The sequence below is a fragment of the Marasmius oreades genome, chromosome 10 (genome assembly GCF_018924745.1).
Source record: "Marasmius oreades isolate 03SP1 chromosome 10, whole genome shotgun sequence".
NCBI lineage: Eukaryota > Fungi > Basidiomycota > Agaricomycetes > Agaricales > Marasmiaceae > Marasmius > Marasmius oreades.
This window is the reverse complement of record NC_057332.1, coordinates 2,352,378-2,366,277: the sequence shown is the minus strand read 5'-3', so window position 1 is coordinate 2,366,277 and position 13,900 is coordinate 2,352,378. Positions and strand designations below refer to the sequence as shown.

Sequence of the window (13,900 nt, the reverse complement as noted above, 5' to 3'; positions counted from 1 at the left end):
TTGACTTGCTTTTTTGAGGTTGTATATAGATGAGGTGGAGGTTTGTGGGTTTGGCTAGCATGGCAAGTCCGAGCCGCGATGGGAATTTTGGGCGCTAACCCGAATCTCAACTTCACGGCATACCATTTGTTCCAACCATCACCATCCTTCAATTGCAGTCGCTCGCATTTTCTCGAGCGATAAAATAAGCATGCTCCTCTACGAACCTGCATGAAGGTCAGCTACTAGCGAGGAGGTGAGAGGAGACGAGAGGTAAATTCGCCAGATGAATTCATGCTACAGCTGAATTCATTGATGCCTAAATAGCTCACGCTCTGGTTTATGGAAAAATCAAGTAAACTAAGATGCATTATGCAAAGTCGATAACGAATATCGAATATGGGAAAGGACATGCCAATAGAAGTATGTATGGAGAAGTATCAAAGACAGCGGTCACAGGAAATCCATTGACACGATTCATGTATGTTCTGCATCATTTCATCATCCCAAACAAACGTTCTTGAAACTTCCCGCAGCGCAACAAATATACCAAGTATGGCACGTATTCTGGAAGGACTTTGAAGCACACATGGGGACGCTGTCAACGAAGAATCCTGTGTCCAAACAAACGGTCTATGCCCAGCCTGCGGCTTCCGGAGTACCTTTTCTCGCACCCATGACCCTTTCATCGGGAGTCCTTCACTATTTATGTGGGTCTTTTCTCATGCCGAATGCGCCTCGCGGCCACATGCTTCAAAGGTTATCGAAGTATAACTTGCGAGCCGAATATGCTCCAAGTTATGTAGTCTCACTTCGGTGGTTGACTTCAAGAACAGCTTTAGCTCAATAATCGTCGCTGCCATGCCTTCTCCGTTGCAAGATGTGGAAAGGAGACGTCCTGCGTTTGTTTTGACCTTGGCTGAAGTCGAGCTACTGGCTATCGTCGGTGTAGGTTTCTTCCTTGATGGTACGTAACTTTATCACTCCTCCCTTGCACTTATTTAACAACTTATCTAGCCTACGACCTTTTCATTATCAACCCCGTCTCCACAATGCTCCAATACCGATTGTACGGTGGAAATTTGTTGCCCCCACGGCTCGAGGGTTTGATGAAAGCAAGCGCCAACATAGGCACTGTCATCGGACAACTCCTCTTCGGTCAGTCGCTCTTTGGCTTTCATATACATATTGCGCTCACCCATATAGGCTATCTCGCTGACTCACTTGGCAGAAAGGCCGTTTACGGAAAAGAACTGATGGTCATCATCATCGCGACTATTCTCTGCCTCACTACCCCAACCGGCCAAATCTCCCCCGACTCGTGCTTGATATACCTGAGCATCTTCCGTATCCTCGTTGGAGTCGGAGTCGGTGGTGACTACCCCTTGGCAGCCAGTATCATCTCTGACCGGGCCAACCTTCGTAAACGAGGAACGCTGCTTGCATACATCATTTCCAACCAAGGATGGGGCTCGTTTGTGGGCTCTTTGGCAACGATTATTGTGTTGGAATGTTACAAACATGTCATGAATGTCGAGGGGAAGACGAGTAAAGTGGATGGGGTTTGGAGGATAATCGTTGGGATCTCTCTCATTCCTGCGTTTGGAACGCTGTATCAACGGGTGACGATGCCTGAGAGCAAGAGATTTGAGGCGTCGAAGGATTTGGAGCAGGAGAAGAATCTGATGGAGCTGAAGCTGGCGAATGAGCGGACGGAGGGATTTCATGTTAAATCTTCCAGTTCTGGCCTGGATACGTCGAAAGAGGAAGCGGCTGCCACGGCGGAGTTTAACATAGATGAGATTCCGGAAGCGAGAAAGGAACGAGCGCAGTTCAGAGGTAAGATCAGGTTCCACTTGCTCGATGTTCTTTACACTGTTTCTTACTATCTCAGAATTCTGCCGATACTTCTCCGAGTGGCGCCATCTAAAACTACTCATCGGAACTAGTATGTGCTGGTTCCTCCTCGACATTGCGTAGGTCGCCAAAGTCCTACTCGAGTCGTGTCCAATCGTCACTTACCTCCTTTCAGATTCTATGGTATCAACCTAAACCAAAATTTTGTGTTACAACAGATCGGTTTCGACGGCAAGACAGGAACGGCATGGGAAAGGTTGTTCAACGTTTCAACGGGTGGAATCATCATCACCGCTTTAGGCTTCGTACCTGGTAAGACCACCATACCGTATTGGTTTCAAGATGACCCTAAGTCAACTTCAGGCTACTGGGCAACTATCTTGACCATTGAAACTCTCGGGCGAAAGAAGATACAGCTCCACGGGTTCTTGTTGGCAGCTCTATTTTGTATGTTTCCCACTTCTTTTTGGGTTCCGAAAGAGCTCATGCGGCAGGGCAGTGGGCATCCTGGCTGGGAAGTTTGATACTCTTAGCCACGCTTCGTTCATTGTGTGCTTCGCGCTCCTCCAGTTCTTTTTCAACTTTGGGGCGAACATGACGATCTATGTAGGTTTCTCTATATCACTCACCCCGGATTGATGAAGACTGTTTTCTTCTTTACTAGATCATCCCTGCTGAATTATTCCCGACCCGATTCCGCGGGTTCGCACATGGGATTTCCGCTGCGGCTGGTAAAGTCGGAGCCATGATCTCTGCTTTGGCGTTCAACCAGTTGAGCAAGGATATTGGGACACCTGCTGTTCTTTGGAGTGCGTTTTTCTAGTCTACTTGTTTTTTTTTTGTTAAATGCCTAAAAATGGTTTAGTTTTCTTTAGCGTTTGTATCCTTGGTGCATGTGAGTTTTTTCCGAATCTTGGATGTTTATGCGTTTTTGACTTTTTCGTTTCGTTTCCCTCAAAAAGTGTTTACGTTACTCCTACCGGAGGTTAAAGGACGAGATCCCGATCTTATTCTTGCGGAGGAGATTAGGGAGGCGAGGAGAGACGTAGGAAACGGTGCTTGACCGATTCATTTCTCAAAGACTCTGTGCTAGTGAGAAGTCTCGAAATCGAAAATCAAGTTGAACTTGCCAATCCGTAATTTAGTCATCTCCAAAGGAAGGTAACCGACATTCACGATATGACCGCTTCATTCCTCCGTTTACTTTAAACCGTTCTTTGGGGTTGAAACGTAAAAGCTAAGGATGCTCAGTGTTCTGTACAGTAGGCTTCATCTGAATTGCTTTGTTGAAACATACTCAGGCTATGAAAAAATATTTCTAGGTTTTGTATTTATATGAATAGCAAGAAGAGAAAATTCTGCAGAACCCGGAAATCTGAACGAAGCTTTTAGGTTAGCGGCCCATCTGCGTGATATCGAATGCTTTGGTATTTTCTAGGGCGGTAGCCTGACCGGATGTCCTCAGAAAGGATTACCGTCACGTCCAGGATCAGCTCTCCATTGTCCACATGGGTCGGTCATAACACCACCCTACGCAGACCCATCGTTAGTTAAGTTGACCCCCCAATGTGGCGAGAACCAGTCAACCACTCACCTGTTTACCATTTTCACCACCAGTGTTGCACCTGTCGACGGGAAGACGAAGGAGACGATTACAGTTTCCGTCGATGGTGAAGGAGCATCTAGGAGCGCGGATAAACGTCATTGAATGAATCCTTATCGTGAAAATGCAACCATACCCATTGATAGCTTTAGCAGACAGCCAATAATCCACATCCCCGAACTCGAAGACGGTCTACGGTAGCGGTTCCAGTCAGCTTTGAGGAGAAATGCAGGTGATTGGATGGTCTGAGCATCTACTCACGCTAACTTCTTGGCCATTGTTCAGGTGCGTTCCGATGACCTTTCTGTTGGAGAGGGGGTTTACAATAAGCTCTCCGGCCCTCGCGGTATCACAGTCGAAAGGGAAAGCCTTACGCGCACCACTGGTCAATTGCAGCCACAAATGGCGCGCGGTTAGATTTAGTGCCCCTGTTGTAGCAGTTGACGATTTCAGGTTGAGCTGGAAGGAAAGAGGATCATTCAACGTCAGCGGCTCTGGTGAGCGGCGAGAAGAGTGAGAGCAGACGCACCCATATCGACGAGCTCAGTAGGACTGGCGAGAGCTTGACCAAGAATGGCAGCGACGACGAAGAACGAGAAATGCATCGAGAAAGAGAACGGTTAGAAACTGTCGAGAAAAGCTACGAGAAGCGTCTGTTTGCTGTCTCTAACTGTCCTGACCATCCTCCTTATATACCAAAATGACCTACTATCCTCCAGGAAAGCTTTAACTGCGATGCTTTATCAGCTTCCCATCGAAACGGCCCACATTCCGAGGTTGAAAACGCCCGGGATACTCGATCCGTATGCGCTCTTCACATTGAGTTCACATGTAACTTTGATTCAATCAGCCATCCACGTTAGGTCAAGCAACTAATTTACCGATGCGAACTTGCAGAATCACTTCTGTACTATCCCTGACGAGAAATACCTCTTTCGTAAGTCGTCCTCCCCCAGTCCAATGGCCGTTCCTATCACCGCCCATTTCTGTGGCTTGAACCCAACAAGGAATGCGATTCCACTGGACAATAGGTGTAGGAAACGTTCAGAAGGTCATATATGGTGACGAGTGCACGCATTCCGAGAGGGACTGGTCTTCGGAATCGATGTGAGCACAGGGGGAGATGCCAAGAGCGCCCGAAGCAGGGCTAGACCAAGTTAGCACGATATGAATACTATCATGAATTTCATGTTGCGATATGAAAGAGTATGAATATGAACTCGGGAGTGTTTATAAATCGATATGATCAGAATGGTATCTATGAAGGTCATTGGGAATTGGAGGAAAGAGATGAAATGACATAACGTACTTCCTCAGAGATACTTGGGCTTGTCAGTGTTCGCTGAACCATCCAAGGGGGGGAAACCCTAGTCCGATGAGGATTGACGGCGTCAACAATGAGGAAAAAATGAAAGCAAATAGAACGAGAGGAACGAAAGCAACGTACCTGATCACGCAACCATCCAGAAGATGGTAATATAGCACCGAGGAAGCTTCTTCTAGAACGGAGCGACTACAAATACGCTGTCACTCTGGGAAAAGGACCGGTGATGGAGACTCGAGCCCGGTACGAGCAACCACACAAAGGCAAGTAATAATTGAAAGCAAAACTGGAGAAGTCTTCAATGAGTGGAGATCCTCGCGGAACGTCTCCTCCTAAACCGCCACTTCGAAGCTCCACCTGACCTTAATTCGGCAACTTCGTCAACTAGCCCCACTCGTTACATTCTTAATCACCCCAGGATTAACGGGCGGCGGTGGGATCCTTCCTGGTTCGGTAATGGCTGAGCGCTGAGAGGTGGTGGCAGAAGGCTATCAGCCGTTGAAAATCCACTCCACGCATCGTAGGTGAGCATTACATCCGATGACCCCGTTAATGGCACCCAACCATATATCCTCGTCGCAGCTCGAAGCTGGTCTGCTGCCAGCTCTCCTCCAGTTCTTTTTCAATTTGAGGGCAAACAATGAACATGTCGATCTATGTACGTTTCTCTGCATGGTGTATGTGGGCCAGCGAAGACCGGCTGGCAGGTACGAGTCCGAGGTCACGACGGATGTAAGTGCACTTATTCAAGAATCAGACAGCCGCCCTGTAAAGACCGAGAAGGAAAGTTACCTTGAAGCGAAAGGTTGCGTGTTGAAACGTTGAAGAGCTAGAGTGACCTGCTGGACAGTCGTAAGCCCGGGGAAGCCTAAGCGTTTGCTGTCTCTGACAACGCTCCACAAAAAAAAAAGAAAGAACTAGAGTGACCAATAGAGAGTGACTGACGTCACTGCGATAAAGCGTTGGGAGTTATCTTATCTTTGCGATAAAAAGGGAAAGAAATTCGCACAGTTAAGCGGACCTTGGAATCACTCACCCCGGATCGATGAAGACCGTTTTCTTCTTCCTGCTGAATTGTTCCCGACCCGATTCCGCGGGTTCGCTCATGGGATTTCCGCTGCGGCTTTACCCCCAACGAGAAATCAGCTGATACTCAGTGATATCTACTGATAGCTACTGATATACTTGAAAAATATCATTAGATATCAACATGTATCATTAGATGAGAAATATAGTGATATACATTGATACTAGATGATTCGAGAACCCAGCGAGACCTTGCATCAATTAATATCACTGGGAACCAGTTAGTATCATTGGATATCAACGGAATATGATTTTATTTGATACTAATCACTACGAACCCGATACTAGTCGATACTATTCACATACCAGTTGATACCATTACTACTCCCTATACTCCCACCTTTCACCCCGGTATTGCTGTAGCCCACACTTCGTCACCTCAAACACGTTGCTCAGTCCCAAATTCCTTGCTACCCAAATCAAGTTGCCTGGCGGTTCTTTCCGAGCTTATCATCCACGCGAGCCTGGTATACCTAAGAACTATGTTAGAAAAGGCGAGTTGAGGGAGAAAAAGAAACTGAAAACGTACCATCACCCTCTCTTTATCTTGTGACATTGTCTTCCACTCTTTTTCGAACTCTTTCATCGTGCCATGTGGATTTTGAATCTTCCAATCGACGGCGTACTCCCACCTATTAACCCCTTTAGCACGCAAAATGGATCAAGAGGTAAAATAAATACATACTTGGGACAAACATGCTTCGGGATCGCCCAAGAACCTCGGTTTCGCTTTCTTGGTGCTGCCTTTGTTGTTATGACTGCGGTTGAACTTGAGGTAACCTGTCGCTCCGTTACCCTAGTGTACTCATATCAGTATATGTACAGAGGCAAAATAATCGGACGTACTGGTCAATTGCAGCGAGAAGGCGCTTCACCTTCTGTTCCAGTAACGATTCCGCGACTTTCCGGTCCCGTACCAGGTGCTCCATGAGCTTGACAAGCCCCATGAGCCCATACTTGCCACGTAGAACAAGCGGGCAAACTTGCGAGATGTCTGCTGGAATTAGACGGGTCAGCTGCGAATCCCATCCACTTTCCCAAACAAGTCCGTCTTCTGGACAGTCCGCAGTGAGAGTTGCCGGATCTACGCTGTACCCGCCAAGAAGACCGGTCTTCGTTCCCAACGGTACGGTACCTGGGAGGCTATCAACCGCATTCTTCAAAGTCTGGATGATGGTGAACGTGGCAGCCTGTCAAGGGTACTGAGGATGGCGGTACATTCTTAGTGGTAAGACGGTGTACTTGCCTGGGCGGTTGGGGTAGAAGATGTAGGTCCAGGTCCCTAAGGTAGCGGGTGAGGTACGGATGTCGAATGGGTCAAGGGTACATACCATTGAGGGTGTGCGCTCATTTGGTGCTGGGCCTGGCACCGAGGCACTTGGCTGATTGACTACTGGACTGGCTGGCGTCGACGTTGATGCGGTATTTTCATCTGGCTCTGTAATGTGTTCAGTCCGAAGATAAGACATCAAAAAACGATATTAACGTACGCGAGTGACCGGTTATCTTGTCTTCCAACGACTGAACGTCAATGTGGATCGCTGCCAAGCTAGGAATTCGGAATGAGCATCTTGACCCCACTGATACACCTAAATATTGCGCACAGGGGGTCGCATTGATTCGACGAGTTTAACTGGGAATTTTTAACTTGAGGTAGTACGCGCTGATACCAGAAGAAAAAGCGTCAGTTCAGTGAATTTGGTGAGTTGACGACGTACTGCTTTTCCCTTCCTGGCGTTGGAGGTGGGATTGGTAACTTTAGGGGGGATAATGACTTGAGTTGCTGGAGGTGCTCGCTATGATATAGAAAGAAACGTAAGTGAAGAATCATGCCAGCACGTAGACCAGAAACCCGGGTCTTACCTCTGTTGCGGATACATCGGATACGTCGGACAGGGTAGCGGGCATCGTGGCTGCTGGGAGATCTGCACTTCCAGCGCACAGGGTAGCGGCAGTTGCGGGCATCGTGGCTTCTGGGAGACCTGAATCTGATGCAGGTCCGGCGGTGGATTGATATTTGTCCTTGATGACGGGGGAAGGGGAATCAGTATCATCCAGCTGAGTGAAAATTGCCTTACCGTCACCGAAGATTTTGTTTTCTTCGGGGGAGAAGGTTTATCCAACCTTTTCAAACGAGCCTTGAGCCAACTATGATAGTTTCTTTTCCAGATCTCTTCCACCTTCCATCGACGTGAGCACAGCTGTAGAAAGGGATGTTTCTCTTCGAGTACATCCCGAAACTCGTCACGTAGCTCTGCCCCTGCAGAGGACCAGTTTGCTGGCGGTTTCGCAAGGTCAATTCGTTGATTCCATATAGCCCGCGCATCGTCATAAACCATTATCTTTGTATTCAAATCCACAACCTTGCCATTCTCATTTTCGAGGTATGCCGGTACACCATCCCGCTTGCTCTTTCCGTTCTTCTTTCCCCCATGCTTCTTTCTTCTCTTCTGAGGTACGCCTTGTTTGTTGTTGTCAGAATCCGAATGAGCTTCGCTTTCTGAACTGCTGCCATCATCTGAGATGTCCGAAAGGTTACTAGAGTCGGTGACTTTGATAATGGCTAGTTGCGAGGTGTTGTTTGGTGTGCGATCCCAGTGCTTGACAAGAGGATAATCTGATTGCTTGAGAGGTATCTTGAGTCTTGCCGAAGGCTGTGAGGCAGCGAACGAAGAGGAAGAGCCTGGCAGTAAAGGAGAGCTTGATGACAGTGCATATTTGAGGAGTTGTGTTCTAAAATGTAATGTAAGTAGCCTATATGCACGCAAAATTCAACATATACGCACTGAAGAGTATCTATTCTCTCTCGAAGTTCGTGGTTTTCCTTCTCAAGCTGCAGAAACACGGTATTTCCAGATGCGCGAAGTTGCTGTTCAGTAATTGACTGTATAAGGAAGGCTTGATTTTGCATAGTTTTGAGAAAGTTCTATGAAGAGACGGAATTAAGAGAGTAATTAATCTGAAAATAACGAAAATATACCATGTTGAATTGCTGTGAGTGTAGAGATTCGTTCCCCATGTCAGAGAATGGACTTGAAAGAATATCTTGACCCTGATGATACAGCTGAGAATGGAAAGAGTTCATAGTCGTAAATCAAGCATGAGCCAGAGAAACCCAGGGAGAAGCAGAACAGTGATGGTGGTAGAAACAAGGCCGCGGACGCGTCCCCCACGTTGTTCAGTGGAGGTAAATATGTCGAGTACAAGTTTTCGATATGAAATCAGTATGAATAATATTTCTACAATGTTTCTACAACATGAATCAAAGCGAGAGACAATACAGAGACTGAAAGCAAACATTAACAACAGTTTGAGATGGAAGCGACCAAAAGGTAAAACAGTTCGAGACGGAAGTGACCAAAAGGTAAAACAAAGTTATATCCCAAGCTGTTTCATGCGTTCTCTGTATTCCTTCAGGGTCTCATCGCGAGAATCAAAGTCGTAGGGGCCTTTCACCTAATTGACAACAATTGTGAGATGTGATAACATAACCACAAAAAAATTCAAGACATACCTTCTTCAATGGAAAACGGTTGATCCAGTACAATCCACGGTGGCTGCGAGACCGTTTGACAATATACTTGATGCTCTTGACCCACTCAGTGTCGTCGGACTCATCACCGGTTGGCTCAGTCAACGTTTGACGAGAAGTTCTTGAACCTGCACGCAACAATTCAAGTTCATTTCTAGAATATCAATAACATCAGTAAGCATTTCAGAAAAGACCTTCCTGGACACATACTCTTGCTCACGACACTTGTTTTTCAACGCCAAGTATGCTTCGTTTTCAGCAGATGTAAGTATGTCTTCATCAGCCTGTTTGAGAATGGTTGACATCACGGATATCATTCCCTGGTTTCCGATATGTCCAGCCACAGTAGCCACGAGCGAGTACAGTTTTGAGAAATCTTTAGTTTGAGGATCCGCCATGGTAGTTGAGAGCAGAACTATGTGAGTGGTTCCAAATAAGGAAATGACGCACTCAAATTCATCTAAGTTCGCAAAGCCGACTCTTATTCTATTCAATACATATCATGTACTATACTATTCTACTGACTGTTCCTCCGAGTCATTGACTGTATTTTGTGCGTGCGAAGGACTCAGCTTCTCAAGTACAAAAAATTCCAACCCATCCCATTCAACTCCACGCCGTTGGAATGGAATCATTCCGACTACAGAATCTATCCATTTGGTATCAATGATCTGGGCACCCTTGTCTCGCTTGCAAACTTGCAGTGTATGGTCTGACACCTGGAGGAGAGCTGGATTTGGATCCGAGTAAACGTGAACAGCTGCTAAGGTATATCGTGTATCGCCATTCTCGACGAGGAAGAAATAGGCCACCTCTGCAAATCGGTACCCACCATTGAAGGCAAACTATTGATACCAGACGTAAGTAAGAGGCTCGATAGGCAAGAAAAATTAATTACCTTGATGTTCCGTGCTCGACGTACTTCATTGTCAGGTCGCTTCCCTTCTTGCCATAATGACCTTGCAATCTGTCCATTTGGCAAGCGCAGGCGAGCGAACCGAGAGACAGTAAGTCCAACTTTTAAATTACCAGTCTGCCATTTCTGCAGGTGAGCAAAGTTACAGAATGCCTTCAGAATGTCTGAGTCCATGTCGTGAAGCTCTTGAGGGCAGAGTAAAGTGTATCCGTTGCCGACATCAAGGTGATTTCGGGGTAGTTTGAGAGTAGGGTCATCTGGGAATAAATTCGGGGCCATCGCGTGAAGGGCATTGACCCGAGCCCGCTCAATAATTCTCTGGCTAACATTTTCATACGGGTTTGAGTGTAATCGCAGTTCCTGAACAAGGTTTCCGATTGTACATTCCATTGTATACTGAGAGAGTTCCAGGAGTGAGCCAAGCCGAAGTAGTTCAGGAACAAGATGGGTGAGAGCGTGAACACAGGGTCGTACAAAGTGAAGTCGTTTCATGTCCCGATTCATGTAAAGGAGTTCGAATTCTACAACCCACTGCAGAAATGCTTGATGTACATCAACAAGATCTTGACGTCGTATACGGCGTCTGTGAAGCACCCGAGTTGCAAAGACAAGCTTGCAAAAATGTCCGTAAAAGGGTTCCGGAAGGAGACCATAAAGCAAAGCTGGGCAGAGTCCAAAAACGTAAACCAAGTACTCCACAATCTTGTATCCACTATTAATCTTCTCGGCTGGATTCCTTGGTGTTCGGGCCTCCAAGCATACCGGAATATACTTTCGAGCATCACCAACCTGTTGACCGTGAGCTTGCCAGACAGCTTTATCGAAGAGAACTGCAAAGGGCCAAGATCCAGGGTGATCATCAGCAGCGTGATCCATCGCGCCTCGCCAAGAGGACGACAGCAATTGAACAAGGTTATAGAAAAGATGCATGACATCAGCTGGCAACGATCTGGGTGCTGGAATGGCTTTGGGAAGAGAGGATACGATTGAACGTCGGCAAATACCAGTCTCCTTTCGACGCTTTCGGTACTCGCGTGTTGTTTTGGAGGACAAGACATAATGAACCTGATCGTCGTACTCTTTTGCAGTTCGAGTCCGAATGGTGTTGACATCTATATTGTCATGACGAGATCCTATCGGTAGATTGTCGCCATGTGGCCGGAGCATTGCTGGATAATACATCCCTACTCCAGGTTTGTGTCTGCCAGGCATTAGACACATGAGTCGACAACCGTTGCGACCGTGGTGACCGACCGAACCACTCAGCTCCGCCATCCCTACGGTATCTGCCATGCCAAAGGCAAACCATGGATGGGAGACAAATGGCATGCGCGTTTCGGCATTCCAGATCCGGATCCCAGAGCTTTGACAGGCAGATAGATGAGCAAAGGTTGGAAAAAGAAACGAGTCGTAGTCTTTAGGTGCATTAGGGCCACCAATAGTGAAAAGAGGGAGTACATGTTCCTTCTTGTGCCGGATCTCCCCTGGAAAATTGAGGATGGTTGCAATACCGAACCACGTATCGGAGTCCTTATCACGATACAGCTGAGCACCGTCCATTGAGATGGCAATCAACATGTCGTCCTCTTTGAGCTGCCCTGAAGCGACCAAATCCAAGTACTCGGAGCCACAATAGATGTCGTCAAACAGTTTGACGCCTCCACTTGCACGTTCAGCCAGCAGTGTTTCGGTACGAGCAAGTCTTTCTCGTATCTTGGCAACAGATTCGGGATGTCTCCACAAGGCTTGAAGCTGAGGACCGAGTGGTAGAGTCGTGAAGTGACGGCGAGGAACTAGGGAACCAGCAGCCTTGTATCGCGCCTCACCGCAGTAACCGCACTCCTCGAGTCCAGAATATGGCCCAGTGAATGCCATGCACGAGTTAACGCACATGTCGAATTGCAAAGGCAAAACCCCTGTGAACGTACGTAGCCGAGTTTGTACTTGCTCGAAAGAGAGCATCTTGCTGTCAGGAAACCGTTCCAGCACGAACTGGCGGACTGCTTTGTATGCATTTTCGGAACAGTGGGCTGAGAGGGAGAGATAACACTGGAAGGAGAATTTAATATCAGGGTCGTCAGTAGCCCAAATGCCTTCGGGTGGGTCTACAAAGCAGTCAAATTCAGTATCATTCCATTGCTCCCTCTCGGCTTCGAAGTCGTAGGACCGGATCTGTTCCAGCAGTTCTTCGTGCATCAAGAGGTCGTCTAATGTAATCGACGTTGCCGGGACCGTCTCTTCTCCATCGAGGTTGAAATCATCGGTAGGTTCTACATGCTCCTCCTCAACGTTGTGTCCGAAATCTTCAGAAGGAAAGGTGTAGTTGTCGAAAAAATCTTCAAGAGGTTCAGTCGGGCAACGGCCATTTTCAAATGTAGGATTGTTGTTGTTGTTGTCGAGCCCACCAGCTGAAGCGCCTTCAGTTTCAACGTTGTGCACGGCAGTACTGGAACCTGCGTCAGCTTCGCCGTTTGCAAGATTATTCGACTATACTTCTGTGTTAGCCCATATACAAACAACTGATGAAACAATTACACGCACCTGAGTCTTTCGTCGCCTTCGAAACTCTGGCGGCTCTCCACCCTCTCCACAGGCTTGCTCTTTAAGGGCACGTTGATGTCGATACCAACTTGATAATGGAATATTGCGACCTTCTGGCGGAGCTTGGCAATACTTCTGGCAGTAACATGTTCTGGTTTCATTGGACGGCATCGTAGTGGAGAGTAAAACACTGGCATTGGGACTATGTACTTTGTAGTGCTAAGTCGTTGGATGTAAGAACGGAACGAAAATTAAATCACAGCCACGAAAAGAAGACCCGCGGCATCAAAATCGGCGACTAAATCATTCCGTATCAGTTGATATCAGGTCTATCACCTGATATCACTCTATATCGGCGAAAATCAGCTCATTTCTCATTGGGCTTTACCAGCCGGAGCCATTATCTCTGCTTTGGAGTTCACCAGTTGAGCAAGGATACCTGCTGTTGTGACTTTGGAGTGCGTTTTTCTAGTCTACTTTGTTGTTAAATGCCTAAAAATGGTTTAGTTTTTTTTTGGCGTTTGTATCCTTGGTGCATGTGAGTTTTTCCCGAATCTTGGGTGTTTCTGCGTTTGTGACTTTTTCTTTTCGTTTCCTTTGAAAAGTCTCCTACCGGAGGTTAAAGGACGAGATCCCGATCTTATTCTTGTGGAGGAGATTAGGGAGGTGAGGAGGGACATAGGAAACGGTGCTTGACCAATTCTTTTCTCAACTTTGTGCTAGTGAGAAGTCGGCTCGAAACTGGAAATCAAGTTGAACTTGCCAACTTGTAATTTAGTCTGCTCCAAAGGATGGTAACCGACGTTCACGATATGACCGCTTCATTCCTCCGTTTACTTTAAACCGTTCTTTGGAGTTGAAACGTAAAAGCTAAGGATGCTCAGGGTTCTGTACAGTAGGCTTCATCTGAATCACTTTGTTGAAACATACTCAGGCTATGAAAACATATTTTTAGGTTGTGTAGTCATATGAAGAGCAATAAATGAAAATTTTGCGAAATCCCAGGGCTCTGGACGAAGATTTTAGGTTGGCGGCCTATCTGCGTGATATCGAGTGCTTTGA

General features: G+C 46.9%; 4 protein-coding genes across 4 annotated transcripts; 1 reads left to right on the top strand and 3 right to left on the bottom strand.

Annotated features, from left to right (window-relative positions):
- The first annotated feature begins 91 nt into the window (after positions 1-91).
- E1B28_002792 (uncharacterized protein) lies at positions 92-2,902 on the top strand. Its single transcript, XM_043159737.1, has 11 exons — positions 92-252; positions 307-946; positions 997-1,137; positions 1,186-1,818; positions 1,874-1,955; positions 2,012-2,148; positions 2,200-2,283; positions 2,336-2,442; positions 2,501-2,645; positions 2,702-2,731; positions 2,799-2,902. Exons 2-11 carry the CDS (start codon positions 841-843, stop codon positions 2,897-2,899), a joined length of 1,566 nt encoding a protein of 521 aa, XP_043003342.1. The 5' UTR covers positions 92-252; positions 307-840; the 3' UTR covers positions 2,900-2,902.
- Positions 2,903-3,297: 395 nt separating this feature from the next.
- Positions 3,298-5,704, bottom strand: E1B28_002791 (uncharacterized protein; the record flags this gene model as incomplete). Its single annotated transcript, XM_043159736.1, has 10 exons — positions 5,556-5,704; positions 4,887-5,504; positions 4,749-4,806; positions 4,321-4,697; positions 3,969-4,251; positions 3,814-3,898; positions 3,701-3,743; positions 3,576-3,631; positions 3,431-3,518; positions 3,298-3,366 (listed from the first exon to the last, which is right to left on the bottom strand). The coding sequence occupies exons 5-10, from the start codon at positions 4,042-4,044 to the stop codon at positions 3,298-3,300; spliced, it is 417 nt and encodes a 138-aa protein (XP_043003341.1). The 5' UTR covers positions 4,045-4,251; positions 4,321-4,697; positions 4,749-4,806; positions 4,887-5,504; positions 5,556-5,704.
- A 564-nt stretch (positions 5,705-6,268) lies between these two features.
- Positions 6,269-8,934, bottom strand: E1B28_002790 (uncharacterized protein; the record flags this gene model as incomplete). The annotated part of the gene is made up of 13 exons (XM_043159735.1): positions 6,269-6,322; positions 6,379-6,481; positions 6,535-6,645; positions 6,696-6,984; positions 7,092-7,131; positions 7,181-7,287; positions 7,340-7,398; positions 7,454-7,512; positions 7,568-7,645; positions 7,713-7,871; positions 7,928-8,582; positions 8,636-8,775; positions 8,830-8,934. The coding sequence occupies 13 exons, from the start codon at positions 8,932-8,934 to the stop codon at positions 6,269-6,271; spliced, it is 1,959 nt and encodes a 652-aa protein (XP_043003340.1).
- A 290-nt stretch (positions 8,935-9,224) lies between these two features.
- On the bottom strand, positions 9,225-9,779 carry E1B28_002789 (uncharacterized protein; the record flags this gene model as incomplete). The annotated part of the gene is made up of 3 exons (XM_043159734.1): positions 9,225-9,305; positions 9,364-9,535; positions 9,592-9,779. The coding sequence occupies 3 exons, from the start codon at positions 9,777-9,779 to the stop codon at positions 9,225-9,227; spliced, it is 441 nt and encodes a 146-aa protein (XP_043003339.1).
- Between the last annotated feature and the right edge of the window lie 4,121 nt (positions 9,780-13,900).

Bases quoted from the DNA above. Each gene is read 5' to 3' on its own strand.
- E1B28_002792 (XM_043159737.1), top strand. From the start codon at position 841: ATGCCTTCTCCGTTGCAAGATGTGGAAAGGAGACGTCCTGCGTTTGTT. The intron at 947-996 runs GTACGTAACTTT...CAACTTATCTAG, and splicing joins TGTAGGTTTCTTCCTTGATG to CCTACGACCTTTTCATTATC. The intron at 2,149-2,199 runs GTAAGACCACCA...AGTCAACTTCAG, and splicing joins CGCTTTAGGCTTCGTACCTG to GCTACTGGGCAACTATCTTG.